This window comes from Crocodylus siamensis, chromosome 12 (genome assembly GCF_052110815.1).
Source record: "Crocodylus siamensis isolate JL-2025a chromosome 12, ASM5211081v1, whole genome shotgun sequence".
NCBI classification, from domain to species: Eukaryota; Metazoa; Chordata; order Crocodylia; family Crocodylidae; genus Crocodylus; species Crocodylus siamensis.
Window position 1 is genome coordinate 43,744,813 of NC_143406.1, and position 25,139 is coordinate 43,769,951.

Sequence of the window (25,139 nt, forward strand, 5' to 3'; positions counted from 1 at the left end):
TTGCTGTCCTGATGGTTGCCTGTCTTCCCTGCTGCAGGTTGTAGGGTGTTGTAACTGCTAGTAGTGGAGTTAAAACAGCTGGATAGGATATTTTTTTTAAAGGGACATTCTTCAGCAGGGAAAAATCTATGCATCGACTTACAAGATAACGCACCTCGGTACTGGAGAAGTTGAGATGAACCCAGTGTGGATGACACAACCTAAATTTGGATGATGTCTCTTGCGTTTCCATGGTGCGAAACAGGCCTGGACCATCCTGATGGAGGTAGCGCAGCCTCACCCCAACAGACTCAGAGAGGGGAACTATATTACATGCCCATAAGCATGAGTGAAGTCTCTTGGCCTATTCCTACTCGCATCCATCCTCATTATAACCCAGTAGACTACCGACTTCAGTAAAGTTTAACAGGCTGGTAGTTGTATGAACCTCTCCAGTATGGTAGCTGATGTGAGTACTGCTAGCACGTACCGAGCCACTTCTGGAGACTCACTCGAGTGACTCATTCCCCGCTCCGGATGTACGGCTGTGGGCGTAGTCCTCTCAAAACAGAGGAGCCAGGATGTGGGCTGAGCAGGAGCAATCCTGGGGATAGGGCAGGCTTGTAGCTGATTGTTAATGTCTTGGTTAATAAATCCAGAGGCCAAAAAGTAGGGATGGCTGAGTCTGCCCCACGTGTTTAAAGACTGTTTAAAGACACCTGTTCACAAGGGGTGGCTCCTAATTTATACAGGTGGAAGTGAAAAGAGAATCAGGCCAGCCTGCTCTCACAGCATTAAACACCAAGCAGTGTCTTATGCTCTATATTTCTGCATACTTGAACAGCTTTCAGTATATCCTTGGGGTTGAAATCTGAGTGCTGCCCTGAGTGGAGCAGCCTGCTCTCAGTTACAGAAGTTTCACACTGGTTTAGCTGCACTGACTTAAGCTGAGCTAACACCACTGTATACGGATGTAACCGGGAGAAGGTTTCAGCCTGTAGGGCAAAGCCTGTGTATTCGTTGTTACTCGCTGAACATTTGTGAGACTGCTACAGTTCCTGTGCACGGGCACATCTCCGCTGCCTAAAGGCATGGGCTCTGGGCATTATAACGTAGCCAGAGTTATTTTTCTGCTTCCCTGGGGTTACACCTGCCCCTAAAGATACTCGATTACATGGGACTCGATGGAAGATCTGACGGCCACTGGAAAAGATCAGGGGGACAATGTCACCGCCTGAAAATGAAAGGGAAGGGCTGAAGAAGGGAAAGAGCTCCAGGGTGGGAGTTTTATCTCCTTGACTCCCCCCCTCGTTTTGTAAAGAGCTTTAGTAAATTGATCATGCTTTAAACAAACTCCAGTGTTAGTGCCCCGTTGGATTGAAAAAGTAGCAAGGGGCAATAACCCTGCAGAATCTGGAGCTTGTGGGAACTGGCCTTCCTGGCTCCTTTTCATCGGTAACGCGAAGTTGTCTAATATAAGCTTCAATTACAAACCAAGGACCATAACCTCTTTTTCTCTCTCTCTTTTTTTTTTTCTCTGCACTCAAATCCAGAGCATGGGTGTTTGTTAACTCTAAGCATTTTTGGATATACTTCCCAGTACCGAAAAAATAAGTTAGGTTTGTTGCATTTGTTTCTCTGTTGGAGCTGCTTTTACTCAAGGGTAGGCTTTTTCATTCTTTATATGGCTTTTTAAAAATGCATTAGAATAGCAAAGAAATATATCTGTTTATGCTGCATTCAGTAGAGAATACAAAGTGGGGCTGCCTTGGTCATAGGCCAGGATACGTGAATCAGCTCAAAGCTACGGCAGAAACGGTAGCTTCCCGGAGGTTCCCAGTCCCCCGGGTTCATTCTTTCCCTCCTGCTCAAATGCCGGCCAGTGTCTGTCTCTCCATCTGCTTTGAAGTATGGCCGTGCCAGCCCTTTACCAGTTTCAGGTTTCCAGGTATATGTTTAGCATGGTGGGGGCATGAGAGAAGTGCTCTATATCCATGCTTTATCATCCTCATTTGGGTTCATACAGATGAGCGAAGGCATGAAGTTTCCCCTCTACTGATTTGCTGTATCATGTGAATCAGTATTTGGATTTCTCCGCTGGAGAATGATGTTATTTCCCACTAGAACCAGCTAGTCCCAGCTGTGTCAGCTTTTCCTATGGACAGTTAGGGCTTTTTAGGGACTGCCGGAGAAAGCAATACATCCCCTTGTGCCGAGACTTCTCTGTTATAGGCAGAGATCTACTTTAAAGCACATGGAGGCAAAGTAAAAATCACAAGCCGCTCATGGCATCTGGTGTCATTTTTGTGGTCTTTTCCCCCCCACTCTTCTCCCACTGATTGGCTGAGGGGCCCCAGCACCCCACCTCTTACCACTGATTGGCAGAGAGAGCTGCCCTTCCTGCGGCCCTGCCCCTTGATGCTGAGAGGGGTGGGGCCACACAAAAGGCTGCCCTCCTGGCCAATCAGCAGTGGCAGGAAGAGAGGGCAGCTGCCATCCTGGCACCTCCTCTTCTTGCTGCCAGCTTCTCCCCATCGATGGCCTGCAAGGCTGGGCTGCTCCCACGGGGGAGCCAGCATTTTATTTTTAGTAAACCCCCCCCCCCCCGGTGATTCTGCACAAAATTGCGGGGAACCCCAGTTTCCGTGGTGATTGCAGAAAATGCCTTTTGGTGGTTTCAGCAAAACTCGCAAGATCCCAAATTGAGTAGATCCCTAACTGTAGGACACCGGGTGATGTGATCTTGGCTTAGCTCATAGCAGCACAACAGCTCCTAATGCCAAAATCTGACTCCCAGGCAAGGGAGAATAAGCACACTGTTGAGATGGGCTAATTGAACAGTTTGAGAATACAAGCATATCATGCATATGCATGTAGAAAGACAGATCGATCTAGATATGGCTAATGCATATATGCATATGAACGTGTATACTATTATATATGCGTCTCACATTGATTTTTGACCTTAGATGGACAATGACAGATGATGTCAGATACGCCTGCCTGAAAACAGCTGGAATCCAGTGGGGATGGTCCTCTGCATTCTGCTGGCCAGATTCAAAGAAGGGCTTGCGCACCTAGAGCGGGACGTAGGCACTCGTTAGGCGCTATTCAGAAGCCCCTGCTCAGAGACTGCATAATCCTGAAGGCATCTAAATTCATAAGCACACCCTCCCCCCACAAAACACACACACTTTTTCACCCAACAGCTCTCTGAGGCCTGCTGTTCAGCCTCCTCCACTTGTCCAGAACTGCTCTGGTCTGAGCAGCCGTGTCCTGCTGAAGTCCCCTCTGAAATCAAAAAGAGCCATGAGAGGTCCTGATGCCATGCTGTTTTTGGTTTGCTCACTACACACCAGCAGCGTTCAGCTAACCACCTCCTCAAAACTTGTCTCTGCTCTGATATCTGTAGGAACCCCCACAGCTGCTTTTCTGTGATCATTGCATAGGCTGCTGATCAAGGTGGGCTCCTTGTGTCCTTATGCCCTGCCCTGCTTTCTGGGGGACCACCCATCCCTAATTGGGTGGGACAGTCCCAGGATGGGAACCTCAAGTCCAGGTCCAGAGCAACATGACTCTGGGACAACGTTTTTCCTGAATTTGCAGTTTTGCGCAGGGATCCGGGTTGGAGAAGTGGCGGGTTTCCCCTTGCAAGCTGCTTGGGGCTGCTGGGGTTGCGATGGAGGGGCTGCCATGTGCAGGTGCATGCTGGCACCTTTGCTGGGAATATAGCCAGGCAGCGTGGAGAACAGCTCCCTGCAAGTAAATTTGTGGGGTGGGAACTATAGGGGAGGTAGATCGAGGCCCCCATGGCAAGGGAGGGACTGGAGGGGGCAGGCTGCCCAGCCTGGGCAGTGCATGGGTCCAGGGCTGGTGCGGGGAGTAGGACAGAGCCACGGGTGGCTCGTCCAGGGGATGTGGGGGGAGGGAGGGTCACGTGCCCCTGGATTTGTGCAAAGAGTGGGGGTGGATACGGGTTGCCCACTGTGGCATTAGAGCTTCCCGCTCTGCTGCCCTACCCCGGGAGCCGCGCACTGGCTGCACTGCCACGGTGAGGCCCCCCCCGCCGACCCGGCAGCAGCAGGGGTGGTGGTGCGGAGTTGTGCCCCCCGCTGCTGCCAGGTGGGCAGGGGGCGCACAGCTGCTGCGGGGCTCCCAGGGAAAGGCCTGGGGCTCCCCATCCGCCCCTGCTCCCTTCAGCTCTGCTCCGGCCATGTCCCCGGTGGAGGCAGGAGGGGTGAGAGGAGGAGAGGCGGACATGTGTCCCATCTTTCCATTTTGAAAAGGTGGTCACCCTACTGCTGCCTGTCGTATATAAGGTTACATTTGGACTGTCAGCTCTTTAGCTCAGGGATTGTCTTTTCTTTATGTGTTTGTGCCTGGTAGAGTGGTGCCCTGGCCTCTCCTCATTAGCGTAATACAGATAACGCTTCCTGATGCATAAAAATCAGTTGCATTATTTCCAAGGTATTTTCGAAGAGCAGAAAAAAATAATGCTCACTCTGTAGATCGGGGTAAGGTGTGTTAGCATCTTAAACTGAATTGCGAAAGTGAGAAGATGCATGCAAAGCAGCCTCTTTTCGCGCACAGTTTTTCTGTTACAGCTCTTCCTCCAGCTCTCACCTGTGCGCTTACTTAAACAGTAAGCTCATCAGGGCAGAGACCTTGTCCGAGGCTTGTCTCTAAATTCCCCAGTGTAACATTGGCATTGATAACATCAGCAGAGGGAGAAATCGTGGCTACCCAGAAATTTAAGCAGACGTAACAGTAGCAGCAAGGAGGGTTTCATGAAGAAAGTTATTAAGTTTACACAATAAATCACAAGGATTTGTGGCCTACAGTGTGCTCCAGTGCTACCGCGCATCATAGCAACTGTCACTAAGAAAAGAAATGAAAGGCCAACGGTAACATCGGATTGATGAAAAATTCCAAATGCGGTACTGCCTGGCGGGGTTAACCGCCCGTATTAACAACACAGGAACCTGGGATACGTCTCCTACAATAGCCTGGGCTCCGACCGAGAATGGCCACCAGGCAGGTTGACCATCATGATACTGTCAAGGTGGTCTCGCGTGCAGCTCCCGCTGACTTCCACGTGAATGAGAGGTGCTCAGTAGCATCAAAAAGCCAGGCTATCTGTATGGTAGGTGCCTCCATATAGATTTAGGCACATGCTTTAGGCACCGAGTTAGCAAATCTTGGCTCTGCTTTTTGCATCTCCATGTAGCATCCTTGTTGATTTGCTATCTTGGCACCATTCTGTTGGCATCAGACCAACCCATGGTTGTTCTATTTTTATTAATTAGCTATAAAATCTGCTCCCTCTCCTCCTAACTTGGTCTCCCTTTTGCTGAGTGATTCTTTAAAGGCATCAGCCTCAAAGGTGAATGGCAATCCTATTAAAACAGAAGTGCTTACAAAAAGCTGCGCGAGGTTCCAGAACGGAATACATTTGCAGACTTCGAAATGACAAATACATACCTTTCTCGGAGGAGGTGAAACGCTTTGTACCTGCCAAGAGCGGAGTTCAGACCCTCGGGGTTCTGCGGCTTTCCTGCTACGATTGATAATGTCACCAGCACCTTAAGCAGGGTGAGGTATGCAGCTCCTGCCCTGCTTTATGTATTAGTGATGCCAGCAGCCATGCTCTGAAGCCAGAGCTCTGAAATCTTGAACTGTGTTCCTAGATAGTAAAGGGCCTTTCATTTCACTTCTATAATTAGCTGGCTCGTGCTAGTAAAGGCTACCTGGGCCTCTAGTGAATGTTTTGGGGTCTCAGACAGGACTCTCTTCGGAGAGTCTTTAAACCATTTGGTTTTGCCCTTAATGTAACGTGCTGTCTGCATCAAGCATGAGCATCGCTATTTTGCTGTCCCTTGCTGTCAACAAGAAATCTGTGCATCTCGGAAAGTAGCCGATCTGGAGAGCTGAGCAGAGAAACAGACTCGCGGGGCATAAAAGTGAACATGATTTGCATGTAGTCAGGGCTGTGGACTTATAAATAATGACGTCTTTTCTGCACTGATGTTTTTCTTCCTGATTTCCCACAACGGCACCAGCGGCAATTTGCTCCAGGGCGGAAGAGGGTCAGCCTAGAATGATCACCAGCAAATTTTAACCATTGTGTTGTCTGGATCTGCCCCAAAATGGGTTAAATGACAAAATGACAGCAGCCCAGCTCACCAAGCTCTCCCACCATTGTCTGCAGCCGGGGAGCTGAAATGGTTCTAACCTAGCACTGGGAATTCAAAGAAAAATGTTGCTGTAGACAAAGCTTCAAAGCAGAATATTGCTGTCAGTTCAGGGCATCCAGTAATGTCATCACCTGGCAAGAAAATAAATTGTTAAACTGATCCATTTTCCTCTGTGATTGTACATACTGCTGTTTCCCTGAGCATGTCATCATCATCAAGTCTCCGAGATGTATTTTCAGGGCTTTTTTTGTGCAGAAGACTTGGTCACATGCTCTCGTGTTCTGCAAAAAAAAAGAAAAGTCTTCAGAAGGGAAGAGTTTCAGTGCATTGTGTAGCTGCACAACGTCACCCTGAACACAGCCCTTCCGTCAGCTTGCTGCTATCTTCACATTCCCAGCGAAACAGAGAAGGATTGGGTTGCAGGGCAGCAATTAAGTGAATTCCCATGACCAAGCAGGCCCAGCTCGAGTTTAATTTCTGCCCATTGTCACCTCATGCATTTCCACCTCTCGCTGAAAGAGCAGCCTAGTAATAATAATAGCAATAATAGTAATAATAATAATAATAAAACAGTTTTAACTGAGCACCGGGATAATAGCTGTGCTCCATTTTACCTTTCACATTTTAATTGTACAACAGTAATTTTGTGATGGAGTTGCTGATGGCAAACATGCAAAAGACATTAACTTTATTTATGTTTGGGATTATTAATGTGGCTGTTAAAATTCCTCCAGTTAGTTTTTGATTGAATTGTTTTTTTGTGCGATTCTGTCGTTTAATGGAGCGGTAAATAAGAATTTCTGATAATGAGCCCAAGCATCTGTCACAACAACCTGGCGCTGGTTATTAACATTTCCATTAACGGCAGGGTGGGCAGTGATAATATGGAAACCACACAGTTAGAACAAAATAAATAGTTGGTGTCAGGCTGAGTGGGTGTTAATTACTATTTTATTTTATAACCCTAGAGAGAGGGATGGGGGGGAAGTGTGACTTATGAAGGTCATTCTTTCCCAAAGAAAGAACTCGCCAGAGGAGCAGATCGCCCTGGTTATCTTACTTAGATAGTGAATGTTTTATCACTTCTATTAATGTTCTGTAAATGGGCAGGGAGCAGAAAGGTGGCTTTCTTAGGCACCAGGGCAAAGGCTGCGGTACCATCTGCCCATGCAGAAGAAGAGAGGAGAAATATCATTTCATGCCCTGCCTTGTCCTTCCCCTTTTGGGAGCTTGGACAGGATGCATTTAGGAATCGTTTCTGTAAGCAGAACGTGTGCTGTTTCGTTAAGACCTGCCAGAGGCAGACAGCAGGTCTGAAAACAGACCATCTATGCCAGTCACTGGGGAAGACGTTGCACCTGTGCTGAGCTGGATCACAGCGAAGGGGAAAGATAAGAGTGACCCAGGTGCATGTAAAGAGGAGGAGAAATTAGTTTTCTACTGTGCTGCCGTACCAAGAAGAAGGAATAACTAGCATGCTAACAAATAACGCGTTGAGCCAAGGCGGCTCAAGATTTGTATTTGAAGATCTCGTGCAATAAGAGCGAAGAAGGGATGCTAATCAACAGCATTGGCCATACATACGAGCAATGTCTAATTGATTTGTTTCTAAACTGTTCTGGAGACAGATTTATGGAGTCTCTTGTCCGCCAACCCTCGTCCTCTTCCTCTTTGTGTATGCAGCTCTAATTCTCAAGCTTCGGAGCAGCAGACTGCAATAACACAAACCGGGCTTGATGTTTAACTTTGATTGAAGGAAAAGGGGCAGGGGGGCAGAGCTTAGGTGATTTACGTCTTTTTACATGTTTCCTTTCAGAAGCAGGCCATTCTGGATACAAAAGCCAGCTTTAACAATTATCCTTAAAGCTCAAAGACTACAAGGAGAGCGATTTCTCTCCATTGTTTTTTCCTCCCCTAAAGAACTGTTGATGGGATTGGGTTTATGCATTGCCTGATTTAGTCCACATGGGACAGAGAACCCAGCAACTCTGCATTCATTGCACGTTTGTCCCGGAGACTTCTCTGGGATGTTAGATGGCTTCAGAGCTGGGTTGTAGCATAAACAGAGTCTGACTTGGGTCTCTCCACACATGGACGAGTACGACCTGGACACGAGTCTAGTTCTGCTTGTCACTATTAATTTGCTTTATTCCCTTCTCTCTCACTAGCACCAGCAATGGCCCCACAGAGCATCCAAGTGAACGCCCTTTCTGCGAGCCAACTAGAGATCACCTGGGACCCACCTCCTGCCGACAGCCAAAATGGGAACATACAAGGCTACAAGGCAATACCCCTTGTCTCTTGCTTTCATTTATCTTGCTTGGCTTCCCTGTTACCTGTGAGAGAACCCTCCAGCTACAGCAGTCCTTCCTGCACAAGGAAAATTAAAGCAATGCTCAGGCTGCAGGAAAGAAAGGGCATGATGTCCCCAAAGCAGAGCTAAAGCATACGAGACAGAGAAGGAGAAGGGGCTGTTTATATTCACACACAAAAAAGAGGATGGGAATGCAGCTCAGGGCAGGGAGCTTGGCGTACGCGGGCAATATCTCTATTCCAGATAGCAAAGACGTAGAAAATCTGGGAGAGAGAATTCGACTCAAGTAAATTAACGGAGCTTTTGGTCCGTCGAACATTAGGAGCGCTCAGAAAATCCATAACTTCCTCCAGATTACAAGACTGAGCCAGGCTGGATTTCAGCTGGTTTATCTCACTTCTTTAACTTTAACCAAGTTAAACAATGGGCGTAATTGCACTGGGCTTGGCGGAAACTCGGCACGCTGCAGACGTTTTTGGTACGGTCTCCCCAGGATGGGAACGAACCCTTGGAGACTGGGAGTGGGCAAGGCTCCGAATACCAGAGATTGGCTTGAGTTCAGTGCCTGGCTCTGCCTCCATCCCTGAACTAGGTCTGTAAGTGAAGGAAAGCCAAGCCAGTGAGAATCATCTGGCATTACATCTTGGCAGTCACAAGCACCCTTATATATCAATTCATGCATTTTTACCCTTGTATGTGTATAGTTCTAATAGCTTGGCTCTGACTTAAAACTCCCTGGCTTGCCTTGGACTGTTGTGTAGTTATGCTGGCCAGGCCTGTCCACAAAGCAGTGTTGACACCAGCTTTGGAAAGATTTATCTTTGGAGTATTATGGCATCCAGAAAGGAATTATGTGGGGGGAACGATGGGGAGAAGCACCCATAGAAATAGGTACCAGGAAAGCCAATATTGCCCTCTCCAATACGGTGTTAGAATAAAGGCAGAGGAGAACCTGAAAGATTAAAGCAGGGGTGTCAAACTCACCTGGCCCTGTGGGTCAAAAGACTTCCATGGGTCCAGTCCACAGGCTGGATCAGACGCACAGACCAGCCCCACTTTTCAGATCCAGTGCAGGTCCTGGAGCAGCTGGAGCGGACACTGCATGCTGCCCAGTTCTTCCCCAGCTACTTCGGAGCCACATTACACATGGTAGCTGCTCCGGGGCTGCACTGCATGCAGCAGCCACCCCACTGCTCCGGGGCCCCCATGCACATGCGACTTGACTGGGACACGCCATTAGATCTAGCATGAAGCAGATGCATGCTGGAGCAGGTACCATATTCAGCTCAGTCCCAGAGTGACTGGAACAAGCCATCCAGTCATCCCGAGTGGCACCTGGGGCCATCCATTACACCCTGAATGCTGCCTGTGTGCCAACTCCGGATCCACAGACAGCACCAAAGCCTGGATGGTAGGGCACCATGGGCCGTATTTCTGTCACCCCCAGATTGAAGGGCTTGCTGCAAGCACCAAGTGGTAATGCTGGTTGTGTCAACACTCCTCTGAAGGAGACAGAGTCTATGTCTTGCACTAACAAGCTTTCTTGGGGCTTGCCATAGCCATACCAAAATGTCCATACTAAGAGTCACCGGGCTATGAGCGTGGTGACTGTCCAGACACAGCTGTGCTCCTCCAGTGGTGCTGTCATAATACCCACACATCATTTATAACAACATCCCCTCATTAAATTCGAGGGGAGTTTGTCTAAGTAAGAATAAAGCAAGGACTTCAGGATTCAGTGAACGATGCTGGCGTATCATTTCAATGAGAGTTTACAGAGCTAACAATGCCAGCATTTTCCCAGTGGCAGTTTACCACGTACCCTACGGTCTACACTCTGTAATTTGGGTACAGTCTTTACTGCAACATCTCTCTGTTCTTAATAGATTTATTACTGGGAGACGGATTGTCAGAATGACACCGAAAAAGTGAAGGTCCTCTTCCTTCCAGAGACAACAGTCCGGCTGAAAAACCTGACCAGCCATACCAAGTACCTGGTCTGCGTCTCTGCCTTCAACGCAGCAGGTGATGGACCGAGAAGCAGTCCCAAACAGGGCAGGACGCTCCAGGCAGGTATGGAGCTGTTCTTCTTTTCCAAAGCAGTGGGCATGGGCATGGGCATGGGCATGTGCATGGGGGTACAGCTATACCCTGGTAACAGCGTAGACATACCTCCACTCCAGGACTATCAAAAATGGGTGTTCTTATGCATGCCAGGGACTACGGTCCTGAAAACAGTGACAAAGGGATGCCCCAGAGTAACTTCACTGGTGTGTTCCTGTGTTTGGAGCCTGTTACTGGGAGCAGGTAGGTAGAGGGGGGGGGGCTTGCTAGCATCCCAACCAAGACACACAGCCACGTGTTGCAGACCTATTCTGGAACAGCTCTTCATTCTTGTCTCAGGCAGTAAAATGCAGTACTGTGAGGCGATCGTTGTGGAATAAGTCATTACAGCATGTTGTTACAGGAGCTAGGCAAATCAGTTTAGATCAAATAAGAATCAGTCCTTTGGGAAATGATTTCACAGCTGAAATTGATGCTAGACTATGAACTAGAAGAGGGTGGAATAGTAACAGAATTTCTGAGCATACACAGATGTATATTATATCATTGTAAAGAGTGCGGGGCAGGGGGTGGAGATAAAGAGGGAACTGAGCACTCAGGAGTGCACATCTACTAATCCAGTGTAACAGTCTGAGGTGTCTGCTCCTAACTTGCAGTGAAGCTAAACCTCTTAATGAAACGGGGTATGTTACTGCAGGCTAGCTTTGCTTACTGTGTTTTAAGGATCAGACAGACAGAACAGTTGTGCCCAATTCAGCTGCACCATGGTAAGTCACTTCTCCCGTTCCCCTGTGTAAGGCAGCATAACCGTGTCATCTGTCCATGCCCTCTGTCATAATTGACCTGCAAATGATTATGGCCCTGTTTCTGATCTCCCACATGGCTGGTGTATATCAGGAGTAACTCAACTAAGATACTCTGATAAAGCCACATCACAGAAGAATTATGTTGGTTTTTTAATGGCTCTCTGCTGCTATGGACACTGTCAGAAAAAATATTATCTTTGGAGATCGGTCCCATAGGGGAAACACCAGCGCTTGGAGAACAGATGTTCCATAGTCCCTGGATTCTACTGAGAAGTGCGCACCAGAGTTGTACACTCTCCTGATGCTTTTCTGTGCCAGAGCCTTGTACGTTTGTCTCTGAAGGGTGACCGTGCCATGCTCACTGTTTCTGTTGGGTCCTGTAACTAGCCAAGAACGGATGCCCTGTGCTGGGAGCATGTGTTCCCATCTGAAGTGGAAGATTGCTGCACTAGATTGCAGATGAAATATGCTCTAGTGCAAAGACCCAACACACCAGTCAGACTTAGGGCTACATTGCCTACTGCCCTTGTTTCACCAGGCAGTGGCAGATATGTGCGTGTGACCATGTGCCACAACAGTGTCTATGTTCTGGGATAATAGAAAATATCATTACTGTGCACCAGACGTGTAGACCAATTAAGTTCACATTAAAACTTTAGCAAACTAAGGCCTTTTTGTGTGAAATCATGTAAAATTGCCTGATGTGTGCATACAGGCTGGGGATTTGCAAGTGCACGCATATCCTGTGAGCGTGGGCACAGTGCTCAGCAGATACCTTGTGTTCTCACCTCAGTGAATTGGGCATGTAGCGTAGGGAACACTGTGATGCTGAGGGTGCAACCACTGGGAAATGAAGTTCTCCCCTGTTCTCATCCATCATTCCAATTTGTTTCTTTGTGATTTCCTCCTCCTGTTTTCTGTTTAGTTTTAGTTTTGCAATGGAGTGTCTGCTTATCTCAGAACAGCGTGCATTTTGGATTGATTACAGGAAGTGTTGATATAATCGATGAATCCCCATTCTTGGCTTGTTTCCTTTAGATTTATGCTTGGCAATAAATAACATTTTATAATATATATATCAGACCAAACATTCCTGCTGCAATCCAATAGCTTTGTGATCCTTCCAGCCCCCGGCGCACCCAGCTTCTTGGCGTTCTCGGAAATCACTTGCACAACGCTCAACGTGTCTTGGGGAGAGCCAGCAGCAGCAAATGGAATCCTGCAGGGCTATCGAGTGGTGTACGAGCCCCTGGCACCCGTCCATGGTAAGAAAACCCCAAAGGACCTACATATCCATCCTGGGAAAATGCACCCCTGTCTTCTGTCTCTGCCCAGTTTCCCACTCCTCCTCCATTTTCCAAATACAGGCAGTGTTGGTAAGTAACTGAGATAATTATGAGCATTTCTGTCCACGGCAGGCTATATAACTGTGGAATATGGCTCTTCTCCATCTCCTGTCATTCCTCTACAGAAAGAAATCCATATATTCCTGTGCAGTTTGCGTGGCCATTGGTATGTCACAGGGCAGATGAACAAATTCATCCTTGATCCCCTCCCTACACTTTGTCTTAAAATGTTTGCATAATACCTGTCACTCAGTCCCATTTGTGTTGCTCTTGGTGACTGGTATCATCTGTCATTCCCGTTGTTATCTGTAGGCTGTGTTGGTATCACAGGTGTGTTTGTTATCGCTGACACCAGGGCTGTCTTGAGAAGGGAATAGCAACAGTAGAGATTTAATTGTGCCTTTGTGTTTATACCAAGTTTTCCAACAGCATTTTTTAATTCACTGCAAGAGATAATCTCACCCAACAACAGTGTGACAGCCACAATTGCTTTATTAATTTACCAAAATATCAGCAGAGATGGAATTGGCAATCTCTCTGCAAATTAGAAAAGATTAAAAAATTTGGAGAAAGTGCTATTAATATTTCGTATATTCCTGGTAGATTGCCAGTAGTTCAATAGGTGTCCAACTTTGGCAGAATGTCAGCAGGTAGAGTAATTTCAGCCATTGCCAATTCATTTTAAACTCCTTTCCAAAGAAATGAGGATATCAATCACCAGCATTTGTTGCTTCTGTAAGCCGTAAAGGATTTCTATATACCCTGCATTTCCATGTCTTGCACATAGGGAAAATTATACTCAGAAATGAAAACAAGAGAATTAAAGCATTTTCACTGTTCAGTGCTAGCAGTGTGTGTGAATGAAGAGCTGATGCAAAAGGCATGTGGAATTCTAACCAGGAAACACTCGCAAGGCATCAGGAGTTTCAGATACTTTGCAGCTCCCTGGCCTATTCATTTCTACAAAACGGAGAAGGAATCTATCTTTTACTTGGCAATACAAGTGTTCTAAGCATTTGTATCTGTATTTGAAATCAGGCTTTTGTGCAGGAGGGTAGGTTTTCTATGCAGTCAATCAAATTTCACGTCTGTTTGTAATCTGGGTACTTGAATCATGAAGGAATTGCCCCACTCCACTGAACACCTACAGAATCACGCAGATGGCAGGTGCAGAGCATGCAAAGGGATTGTCTTCTCCTGAAGCATCAAATTCTGGTCGCTGCTAAAGATAGACTATCGGACTAGCTGGACCAATGGTATGGCTAAACCTGTTTCTCTTCCGTTGCTGAGAATAAGATATGCCAGGGAAAGGGGTCATTATCTAACTCCCATGAGTAGGTAAAATAAAGGAGCACAAATCTGGCTCAAACCTCTGGAAAGTTATAGCTCATAAAAGCTGAAGGAGCTCCCATCTAACCACTTTAGAACCCCAGGGCTGAGCAATGCCTGGCATTCAGGACTTTAGCAGCCAGGGTGACACGGCCACCTTAAAGGACAGCACACCAAGTGATCACCAAAAATGCTGGATGCAGGGTAAGAACAGAAGCTGAAAATAGTAGGGCTGTGTAAAGCTTTGGTCCCTGATTCGATTCAGCTTGATTCAGTGGCCGAATCTCCAAATCCGAATTGAATCAGAGGACCCTTTAATCTCTGCAGATTGAATCTGCACCCTCCAAATAGATTTGGAGAGATTCGGAAAGATTCAGCAATTTGGACATAGACACAGCATGATGTAAGGTGCCTTAAGTGGGGTTCCCTGAGTGATGTACTACCCGCCCGGTGTGGAGCCCCTCCCCTCAACTTTCCTGCCACGACTTGATGTTATTATATAAAGAGAGAGGGTTCAGTGGTGATCTTCTTCCTGGGTGGACTCCCCAGGGGATGGCAGTACTCATGGTTCGGGGTGCGATGTTCCACAGGGCTCCTCCTCCACTCCACCTCATCCACTCGCTAACCAGATGGGCATCAGCAAATGGTGATTCAGTCGTGCTGGTTCAGCCACGGCTTGCCTCGAGGGGAACCCCATGTCCGGGTGGGCTCTGTTGGTACTTGTCCGGCTGCCCCTTCTGCTTCAATGAGTAGCCTTCCCTCCCTAGAGACTGGCAAGCTGTGTGTGTGTAAGCTGGCACCTACCTCAGTGGTTCTGAGTAGGGTGCTTAGCTCTTACGCCTCTTCTGTCTCTCTTTTTTTTTTTTTCCCCAAAAGAAATAGACCCCTGAGGGGAGAGGGCTGTGGAGTTGCCTCCTTGTCCCCAGCCTCCTACAGGGGGCTCAAATGCCTCCCCTGCTCTGCCTGCCAGCGTTGCACCAGCTGCGCTGCGCTGCTCCTCTCTGTTGCAGGAGCCTCAGTGCGTCTGGCGTGCTCTACGCCAGCATGCTTCCTCTCCGCCTCTCCTGCCCCCCAGGTTCCAGCGGGGCTTTTAAATCTTCCCATGGTGGCTGGAATGGCTACCGTGATTGGCTTAGCTGTTTTCTGCCCAGGGGGTCCTCCTGTGGGTCTGGGGGTCCCCATATGGCTGATTGCCCAGCTGGGGGAATGCAGGGGGCATGGGGGACCCTGGCGTGCTCCACCAGCAGACCCAGAAGTGAACCAAAAGTACTTCCAGTCCACTTCCAGGGTCGCCGCCGAGCACATGGAGGCCCACCCCCACTCCCTGCACTTCTGTGGGATGCTCCATGCACCCCAGTATCGCAGTGATCACAAACCATCCCCACTTCCCCAAAGTATGTAGAAAAAACTTTTAAAGCTGTGTCTATGTCTGAATCGCTGATTCTCCAAATCAGCATCAAATCTTCAGATTTGGATTCGGCTGAATCGAGTCAGGGATAGTGATCTGAATCAACAGATCAAATCGCTATCCCTGATTCGGGCCAAATCCAAATCTAATAGGGCCCGCTTTGCACACTTCTAGAAAATAGGACTCCCCTCTGATGTACCAGAACAACAATGGGGTGTCATGGGGAAGTGAGACTGGCAGTATTACCCTATCACTTCCATTACTATGTGTTTGATATTAATAAAACATTCCCTTTTCCACCATCCCAGTCATGATTCCACACCTCAGATCTTCCCAGTTGCTTTCTCAGCCTTCTCGTATCTGTCTGATTTAATCCCCTACCCTCATATTTCCCTTCTCTGCTCTTCCCTCTCATGTCTGTCTGTGCTGTCTTGCCCTCCTATTTGCTCTCACTACTCCTGTTAGGAGGCTGTCCCAGAACACTGCTTCTCTGATGGTTAGAAAAGCTCGTCTGATTTCCAGATTCAATATATTTATGGCTGGTTTATACCTCTTTATTCTGAAGTTAGCATTGTCTTTTAACTTAAATGGTTCTTCTCTGGCACTGGTTTTTACACCAGCTGTATTTATACAAACCAGGCATGTCCCTCCTCAGTCTTCCTTTTGCTGGACTAGCCAATGTGAAGCTCTTTTAGACAGAGCTCTAGTTAAAATCTGACAAGTTTTAAGATGGGGCATGGCCAACATACATTGCCCAGAAGCTTCTGCCCATCTGATCGTCTATCATTCATACTTACACTTTACCATTTTATATTTTATCCAGAGACAGACAACAAAACTGCCCTTGGAGCCTTCCCCACCCCCCTCCACCCCATCCTCGCTATTTAGATTCCAGTTTGAAATAACAAATATTCCTGTTTTCCAGTATTTCTTTGAATTATGCTCCTAGAGTTGAAGGGGGAGCACTTTAGTAGTTTCCTAGGGAAATGCGCTTTTTCCAATCACCGTATTTATTGTATACAGCATGTACCTTTCCCCAAACAAGCTTTTGCAAATTGGAGGAGCTCATATTGTATGTAAGAAGTACAGTAAGAGCAGCTCTGCCTATAACCAGGTGAAATCAAAAGTAAAACCTGCAGCAATTCACAGGGAGCAGAGCAGTGAGCAGGCTCAGCCCTCTAGTTGCTGCTACTTAGTTGCTTACTACAAAAAAAGAACTTTTCTTCCTTCATTTTCTCCTTCAAAAGCAAAGTGTGTATTATATTCCAGGGGGAAGGAGGTGTTGTATGCCAGAAAATGTGGTAGATACCATTCTCTGCACTGTCCTGGTATACTGATGAATTTAAACATGCAGCTGACTCTAAGCATTGGTGAAAGAACTGGCTTCAGTGGTCAGTCTTCCACAGGAGAGAAAAGCATGCAAAAAAACCTGCTGATTAAAAGTGAAGAATAAATTGAATGCTCAACCTGTCTTCAGTCCTATCCTATGGGATGACAGTATCCTAGTTAAAGGAACATGCATGTCTGGAAGATGGGGGTGAGGGTTGTAGGAGGTGCAGCTTGATGTCGTCTCAGGTGACCTCTGAATTTGCAGGTCCTTTAGTGCAACTCGGACACCCCTGAGGGGCTCTCACAACATTGGCAGCTTCCCAGGGCTTCCCTCTGGGCTGCATTACACAATACAGTGCACTGCAATCCCATTCCCATCCCCCAGTACTTTCCCTAGTTAACCCCTTGTGCTAAGACTTGCATAAGGGTCTTCAAAAGAGAGTCTTAGTCCTGTCTCTCACTGTGCCTCTATCAAGAAAATGCTCCTCCAGCCAGAATGAGGACACTGAGCCACTCTAGGGTAAAGGGACTGAAGCAGGGGTAAGCTTTCAACAGAGGATTTAAAAGCTGCCTTGTCCCTTTAAACAGCAAGGCCCATTCAGAGTCAATATTGCACTCCACTTTGTTCCACCACTTCCGTCATCATCGTCGTCCCGGACACTGGGGTCTGACGTTGGTTCATAGATCCATGTCACCCCCCCTGCCCCCAGCTGTTCCTGCTGCTACCACAGTGCACAGCTGTAAAAGATGAAGAGCAGAGCTGAATCCAGCCTGGAGTTTGTCCTTGCAATTCTTTTGCAGGATGCCTGGCAAAGAGGGAGGAACCAGAGCAGCTCTGGTTGAGGAAGCGCTCGCACTCCTTTCACTTACTTCCTGCTTTCGCTCACCTCCTTCCTTCCTTCCCAGTGTAATTACCAACATTGCACATAGTCTCTTGGTAATTTCCCAGTTGTGTTGTAAGGTTTTTTTCTTGTCAGTGCCCACTTATCAAGCTTAAACTCTAATTATACTTATCAGTGCTGAAAATTGGCTATTATCACTACCTAAACTCCTGCTAATTGTAAGAAATACTTTCTTAGCAAACTGTGAGATCATTTTATTTGCTGTCTAGGTGGGATGAGCTCTGCTTGACAGCTGGCTTTTCCCCACTGAGACCCCCTCCTCTCTTTTCATCTGCATGGGCCATTCTAGGTGTGAGCAAGGTGGTGACTGTGGACATAAAAGGAAATTGGCAGCGCTGGTTAAAAGTCCGAGATCTCGTCAAGGGAGTGACCTATTTGTTTCGAGCGCAAGCCAGGACCATCACCTATGGACCAGAGTTGCAAGCCAACATCACAGCTGGGCCAGCAAAGGGTAAGTCGGACCTTAGAAGCATCAGCAGAGCAGATCAAATTGTATTAACGACGTCCAGGCAGTAATGCACGGTGTACTCCACATGTGTTCCCAGTCCGAAGGAAAGCTGAGTCACAAGGGCTCTGGTCATGATGTAGATGGTTTTGCAGCTGTCTATGGGCAGCCTTGTTCCTTCTCTGTGAAATCCAGAAAGACCCACTGAAAAAGCCCGGTGGAGATGAACTGACCACCCAAAGGAATCAAAGCTATCACGACCGCCTGGCTGTAATTCTGATGGCACTGAGCACACTTCCAATTCCAAGCAAGAAGAACTGCCCAACTTGCTAAAGTTTCTGGGTGTAAAAGTACCAAGAGTTGAGAATGGTTCCCATGCGTCTTTAGGCCTTGGCTGGTGCCTGTGGCTGTGTCTGCCCATTCACTCCCCTTATGCTGAAAGGAGGACAGCAGGCATAAGGTCAGGCTCCCTGGGTTTTGCCAGTTTGGAGACCAAAAGTTTTTAAAAGTATTTTTCTTGAAAAACAGGTGATTCATGTTAATAGTTACAATTTACAGTTAGAAGGTTAAAGGCATTAAAATTACCTCTCTCTGCCCAGTACTCCATTAAGCCTCTTTCCAGTATTTGTTCACCATTCTCCTTTTGCCTCCCTGACCCCTCAATCAGCGACCCTCCATCAGTTCCTATTGTTCCCGTCTCTTGCACTCGTGCCTCCAGGAGTGCTGTCCCCAAAATAGATCCCATTCCTCTAACAATGGTGCAATGATTTTTAATTTCATTGAAATCGCTTCTGTAGCGTGCAGCTGTGATGAAGATACCCTGCTGCTGCAGTTCATCTCATTGTCATGCCCAGAGCATAGACATTATAAATTGATAATCCTGCTGGATGTGCCAGTGACATGTTGAAGGAATGGACAGGCTGCTCTCTAAAATTCAGGGGATGTTGCTTTGCTGACTCGGTAGGTAGGAATATCAGTGATACCGTGTCAGTGTTTGGAGGTTGTCAATGTGACAGGTTTTTTCCTTTGTTTAACTGACAGGGGTATCTCTGCAAAACCTAGCAACTGATATTTTGTTCTGTAGTGCTTGAACTAGGAGAAGGTATGAACCAGCAACCTATTAAATGAGCTTATGCTGCTTAAGAGTTTGGCCAAAGCTTTTTTTGTGTGCCTTTGTTTCTGTGTGCCTGCAGAAGTTACAAAGCCCAGCGTGCTCATGTCCTACGCCCCCTTACGTTTCTATTCTGGTTTCATCCCTCAGGGTCTCCTGGTTCCCCTCAGGAAATTCAGGTTACAAAATCTGCTTCAGGACTGACTGTGCAGTGGACTGAGGGAGATTCAGGCGACAAACCTACAACTGGCTACATCATAGAGGCACGGCCATCAGGTAGGAACCGCAAAGAAAATATGCAGACTTGGACAGCTTTGGTGATAGTCTGGTAGTCTACCCCACACTCACAGCCACAGCGTAGTGGTTTAAAAGAAGGCGTTTGTCCACCAGATAAAGAGATGGGACTTCATGGAGGAAAATAAGAAAGATTAGAATCCTCTCTTACGTGGTATTGCTCGGTATTTTTATCCTAGTTCCTATTTTTGCCTTGCGTTACATGATGTTATACGGTCCTGTCAGATTTCCTCCTATTTAGGAATAGGCGCAGGGAATTGCCGTGACCGCTGTGGGGTTTTTCAAAACAACATTACCAGCAAAACCTTGATTAAGGATCCACACTGGTTAATAATTTAAAATTACAAGTGTATACAGCTCCTTTCATGCGAAAGCACTCGTAAAATGTATATTTGAGGATCATTGGCCTAGCACTGAAAAATATACCGTCTCCTGGTTCAGAACGCGGCAGCTTCCTTACATCAATAACGGTACGTGGCTCTTAGCAGTAGGTCATGCAGAGTAAGTTCTCCAGTTCACTCTATGCAGATATTTTAGGTGGGGTGCAGTATCATTATCAATTTGATTAATACAACAAAGTAAGTGTGTGGGAAGGGAAGGGGCGGGAATCTTGGATGGCTACAAGGGGGCAAGTTCTCAATTTTATATAACTTCTGCAAGATGTCATCTTGCTAAATAATGCTGGCCATTAATGCAATGTCAGGGAAAGGAATGCCACAGACTAAAATGCCAGTGAAGGTTTTTTCCTTTGGCATCCTTCCAGTAACTGCTTAACTTCTGACCCAAGCAGTGAAGCAAACTGAGACCTATTTCATTTGGGAAGACATTGAAAATGGACCCTGGTATCTTTGACGCAGTCCTGGCCATTTAAAAGAACATGCAATGTTGTGTGGACACAGAAGGAATCGAGCAACAGAAGAAGGCTGTTTTAGTCACAGTCCAAGGCAGCACTGAACCCAAAATGCCCTCTCTAAGCTTTTCTCACAGCTATTCTCCCAGTACCACTGCTTCTCCTTGACTTTCTGCCCCTCTCTCAAGCATACAAAATGGCACAAAAAGTATCCGGTGAAATGCCTATAGTGATGGCATAGGTGGAGCTGAACCCAGAGCTTGTAAAGGACCAGCCCATGCTGTGAGACCCAGGTGAACCCGTGGTTGAAGCTCATTAACTACAGGCAAATGGCACTTTAAAACAAATGAGGGGATTTCAGAATGAGGCCTGTATTCCACTTCCCTATTGCCTGCAGACAAGAAAATTGCAAGTGTTGGGCTGAAAAAACAACACAGTAGCACAGATGCATGATCAAAGGCTACGTAGCCACGCTGTTTGTTCTAAGGTTATTCTGTAATACTTCTGTATGCTGCCCCCTTCGCCAAGCCTTCCCACTGCAACCAGTAACCAGTAAAGTTCTTCACTGTACCGAGAGTGGTGGACTTGTTGGAAGAGGCTGACTAAGAGAGGCTACTTTTTATAGTTCAGGCTAGAGAAAGCATCCCAAGGTTTTGCAGTGGGTCAGACACCCTCAAGGACTACAAGGCCTGTGTACCCCAGGCAGCACAGGGCTCAGAAACAGTCCAGACGACTGGGTGGTGGCAACAGTACCCCCAGGCTTGCTGGTGTGCTTCAGGAGTGGGGTTGGCCAGACATGAGGTGCCGCCGGGGGGGCACTCGGAGCTTGGTAGGTGGTCGGGCATGGTGAGGCAGGTAGCTCAGTGCAGGAGTGCCCCCTACTGGCCTGCCACGCTTGTAGACAGGAAAAACCCAAGCTGCAATCTGTTCCCCTGTGAAACTAGGGTTGCCAACTCTGACCAAAGCTATTCCAGGAGATTATTTTTTCCCCGACATGATGTCATATCATTAATTGCACTGTTCAACCCGTTCACAATATCAATCTGCTGGATTGCTTTCAGTAGTCACCAGGAGACCGATGCTGATTCCAGCAGACTCCCGGCCAGTCCGGGAGGGTTGGCAGCCCTATGTGAAACGCACCATGCGGCTTCTGTGTGATGTGTAAATATATTGACTATGCACGTAAGAATCTAAACTTACTTTTTCTTGAATCAGCTCGTGGCAGTTAATGCACAGCTTTACCTTATGTTCACAAGATATTCCGTGCTGACCATCCTGGCAGCCCTCTCACCCACACTTGTGGCTGGAATCATTTGATTTCTGAATGCCCTCGAACAAACACAACAGCTTCCAAAGTAGTAAGCCCATGGAACAGCTAACGCTGCTCTGTGTGGCTACACTCCTGGGCTTAGGTCACCACTTGATGCAAGCGAACATTTTACATACGCTGCCTAAAGCTTTGTGGCACGTTGGCTCTTTGCAAGGGACATGGAGTCCTCCCACACCTCACCGGAGCTGCATTATCCCAGCGTCATTCCGCCCAGCCCCACTCCACTGAACTTGCAAACAGTCTCTTGCCGCCCCTGCTCTCGAGACATGACTGTTGAGTCATTTAATTCCTTCTCCGATTATTTTAATCCTATTCATGCTGCTGTAGTAAATGAACTGCCTGTTTGCATGTTAGATTCCCAGTCTTAGTTCTGGTTGAAGCTGTAGAGAGCATGAAATGTGATCCAACTGAGGCGAGGGACTAATTGGAATGTTTGCTTGTTTCATGCAAACTCCAGCTGCATTTAAATGCCCCTTTTTTCCCTCATCTTGGCATGCATGAGTTTGAAATCTGAATTCGGAGCCCAACGAAGGAAGGGAGTTAACTCCCCCTGATGGGGCTGGTCATTTTAGGACACCTTTGGTTTTAACACAGCATTAACAATTTGTTTCCATGTGCTGGTTTATTGCGAAGCAGTAGAACACCAGTTAGAGAGTGCAGAGAAGAGCCACGCGCATGATCAGAGGTCAGGAAAACAGTCCTTACAACGACAGGCTGAGAGCCATGGGGCTCTTCAGGCTGGAAAAGCGCAGGCTCAGGGGTGATCTGACGGCCACCTAGAAGTTTATCGGGGGTGACCACCAGGATCTGGGGGAACGTCTGTTCACCAGAGCGCCCCAAGGGATGACGAGGTCGAATGGTCATCAACTACTGCGAGAGCGTTTCAGGCTGGAGATAAGGAAGACTTTCTTTACTGTCCGAGCCCCCAAGGTCTGGAGCAGCCTGCCATCGGAGGTGGTTCAAGCACCTACGTTGAACACCTTCAAGAGTAAATTGGATGCTTATCTTGCTGGGATCCTGTGACCCCAGCTGACTTCCTGCCCTTTGGGCGGGGGCTGGACTCGGTGATCTTCCGAGGTCCCTTCCAGCCCTGATGTCTATGAAATCTAGAGGGACTTTATTTCAGATAGTTGCTGTCCCATCCAGAGAAGATCTGTTAACTTGAGCCCTCGACCCACAAAGTGAGGCAAGAAAGGTCTCCACCCTTCTGCAACGAGGCCAGAAGCATCTCGTGGCAAATGCAAGGCTTTAGCTTGTTGTCAGTATTTAAATGCAGTACCATTACCTTCGTGTTTCAGATCTCAAGTGTCATCTATTATAGGCCTCATTACCCAAAACATTAAATGCTGCACAACCTCATTTTTCCTGCTGGAGTTCTCTGCCAAAGCTGTCTTCCACCAGGAAGGGAGAGTGCCTTTGTGTAATAAACGTTGACCTCTTTTTCCTAGATTTTGCCACTTGATTTTTTTTCAGTGCTCTGCTCGTTTTCTAGGGGGTCCTTCTGCCCTGCTGCTTTTTTTTTTCAAATCTATTAATACACAGCTGAGGCTATTTATTCTGCCTCCCTGCTGTGCTTCTGTGCCCAGTCTGCTTACCTCCTCACCCATCTGGAAGACGCTTCAGATGCAGGCACAGAACAAACAGAGCAGCATATTTTCAGAGATTCCTTCGTAAGCTGGAGAAACTTCAGAAACATTGCCTCCCTTCCTTCATCACCATTATCCCAAGGGGAATCGATTCCAGTTTAGCTCTTTGAGTGCTGTAATAACTGCATTTGAGTGGTCTCCATTGCTGCCATCGTAAATGCAACCCAAGGTTCAGTTAGGCAACCTGAGTAATATGTATCACTTCCTGTTGGAAACCCATCAAAAGGGTGCAAATTCTACCAGATAAAGGAGAGGGGAGCTAAGTAAAGTAAAGCTAACTGCACTTTATCGTGCATTAGCAGGTGCATGGCGAGCAGGTCCAGGGAGGTGATCTTTCCCCTCTATGCAGCGTTGGTGAGGCCGCAGCTGGAGTACTGCATCCAGTTGTGGGCGCCGCACTTCAAGAGGGATGTGGACAACTTGAAAAGGGTCCAGTGGAGGCCACTCGTGTGGTTGGGGGCCTGCAGGCAAAGCCCTATGAGGAGAGATTGAGGGACCTGGATCTCTTCAACCTTTGCAAGAGAAGGCTGAGACGTGATCTTGTGGCCGCCTACAAATTCATCAGCGGAGGGCAACAAGGAATAGGAGATGCTCAGTTTACCAGGGCGCTCCTTGGAGTAACTAGCAACAATGGCCACAAACTGATGGAGAGAAGCTTTAGGTTGGACATCAGGAAGAACGTCTTTATGGTATGGGTTGCCAGAGTCTGGAATGGGCTCCCAAGGGAGGTGGTGCTCTTGCCTACCTTGGGGGTCTTTAAGAAGAGACTGGACAAGCACCTGGCTGGGGCTGTCTGACCCCAGCGCTCTTTCCTGCCCAGGGCAGGGGGTCGGACTTGATGATCTGCTAAGGTCCCTTCCGACCCAAACATCTCTGTAGCTATGAAAGTGGCTTATCTGTCTCTCCAAGCCTGTCAAATACCCTGTTGTTCTCTCTGTATTGGGAATAAGGATAGGTGTGTGGCCTAGGCAGTACCACTTTGTGAGATGATCACTCTCCAAGCCCTGAGTTTTCCTCATAGGTTGGCATTACCTTCCACATCCAAGGGAAGGAGAGTGGTTTTGCATGGTACCTGAAGGATCCACGCCGTCCTGGCTATAGAGGCACGGGGCCTCAATGCATGTATTGGCCTGCAGCAGATGCCCTGTTGATCTGTGAAACTTCCTTGAAGATCGTGGGATGCCTACAAGCTGCCTTAACATGTTTCCCATGATAACAGTCTGTAGCGTGACTTGGCTGGCAACTATAAGCCAAATAAATGCAAATATTCTAGTTTTAGAATATGGACAAGTCAGGCAAAGCTCCCTTTTGTCCCTTAAATGAGATATTCCTCAACCAGAGCAGGTAGCTTCAAGAAGGACCATTCTCGTCAGCGCTGGGCTTTTCCCTCCCCGAAAAGACTGCGGCACTTTGTTTCCATCTGCTCTGAGGGTTGCGCTCTCTTTAGCTCTCTTTTTAGCCTATTGAGTAACTTTGTTGTGTTCCCTTCTCCCTCCCTGCATTTTCCATTTATTTTTAAACAAGTGAGGAAATGCAACATTGAGCTTGGACACAGACCAGCCAAATCAGTAAATTCAAAGCCAAGGGCACAGGTGTGTCTCTGACATTGGCCGTGGGGGCCCTTCATTCATCGCTGCCCTCCAACAGCATGCATAGGGCTGGTGGTTTGTCAGCCTTCGCTCTCCGTTCTTGCTCTTTTGATAGTTTGCCCTGTAAAAAAAATAATAAATTAGCATTTTAATTTTGCCCGTTGTGGTGTGAGCACTTGCCCAAGTTTGGAAGGTCCTTAATG

At 47.5% G+C, this 25,139-nt stretch overlaps 1 protein-coding gene across 2 annotated transcripts in view; it reads left to right on the plus strand.

Annotated features, from left to right (window-relative positions):
- SDK1 (sidekick cell adhesion molecule 1) overlaps positions 1-25,139 on the plus strand; it is a 671,164-nt gene that overhangs the window by 620,932 nt on the left and 25,093 nt on the right. For both annotated transcript variants that reach the window (XM_090023696.1, XM_090023697.1), the window contains 5 exons: positions 8,342-8,457; positions 10,374-10,560; positions 12,485-12,622; positions 17,961-18,122; positions 19,378-19,503. In XM_090023696.1, the coding sequence (XP_089879822.1) occupies positions 8,342-8,457; positions 10,374-10,560; positions 12,485-12,622; positions 17,961-18,122; positions 19,378-19,503 (729 nt within the window). The remainder of the gene's footprint in view (positions 1-8,341; positions 8,458-10,373; positions 10,561-12,484; positions 12,623-17,960; positions 18,123-19,377; positions 19,504-25,139) is intronic.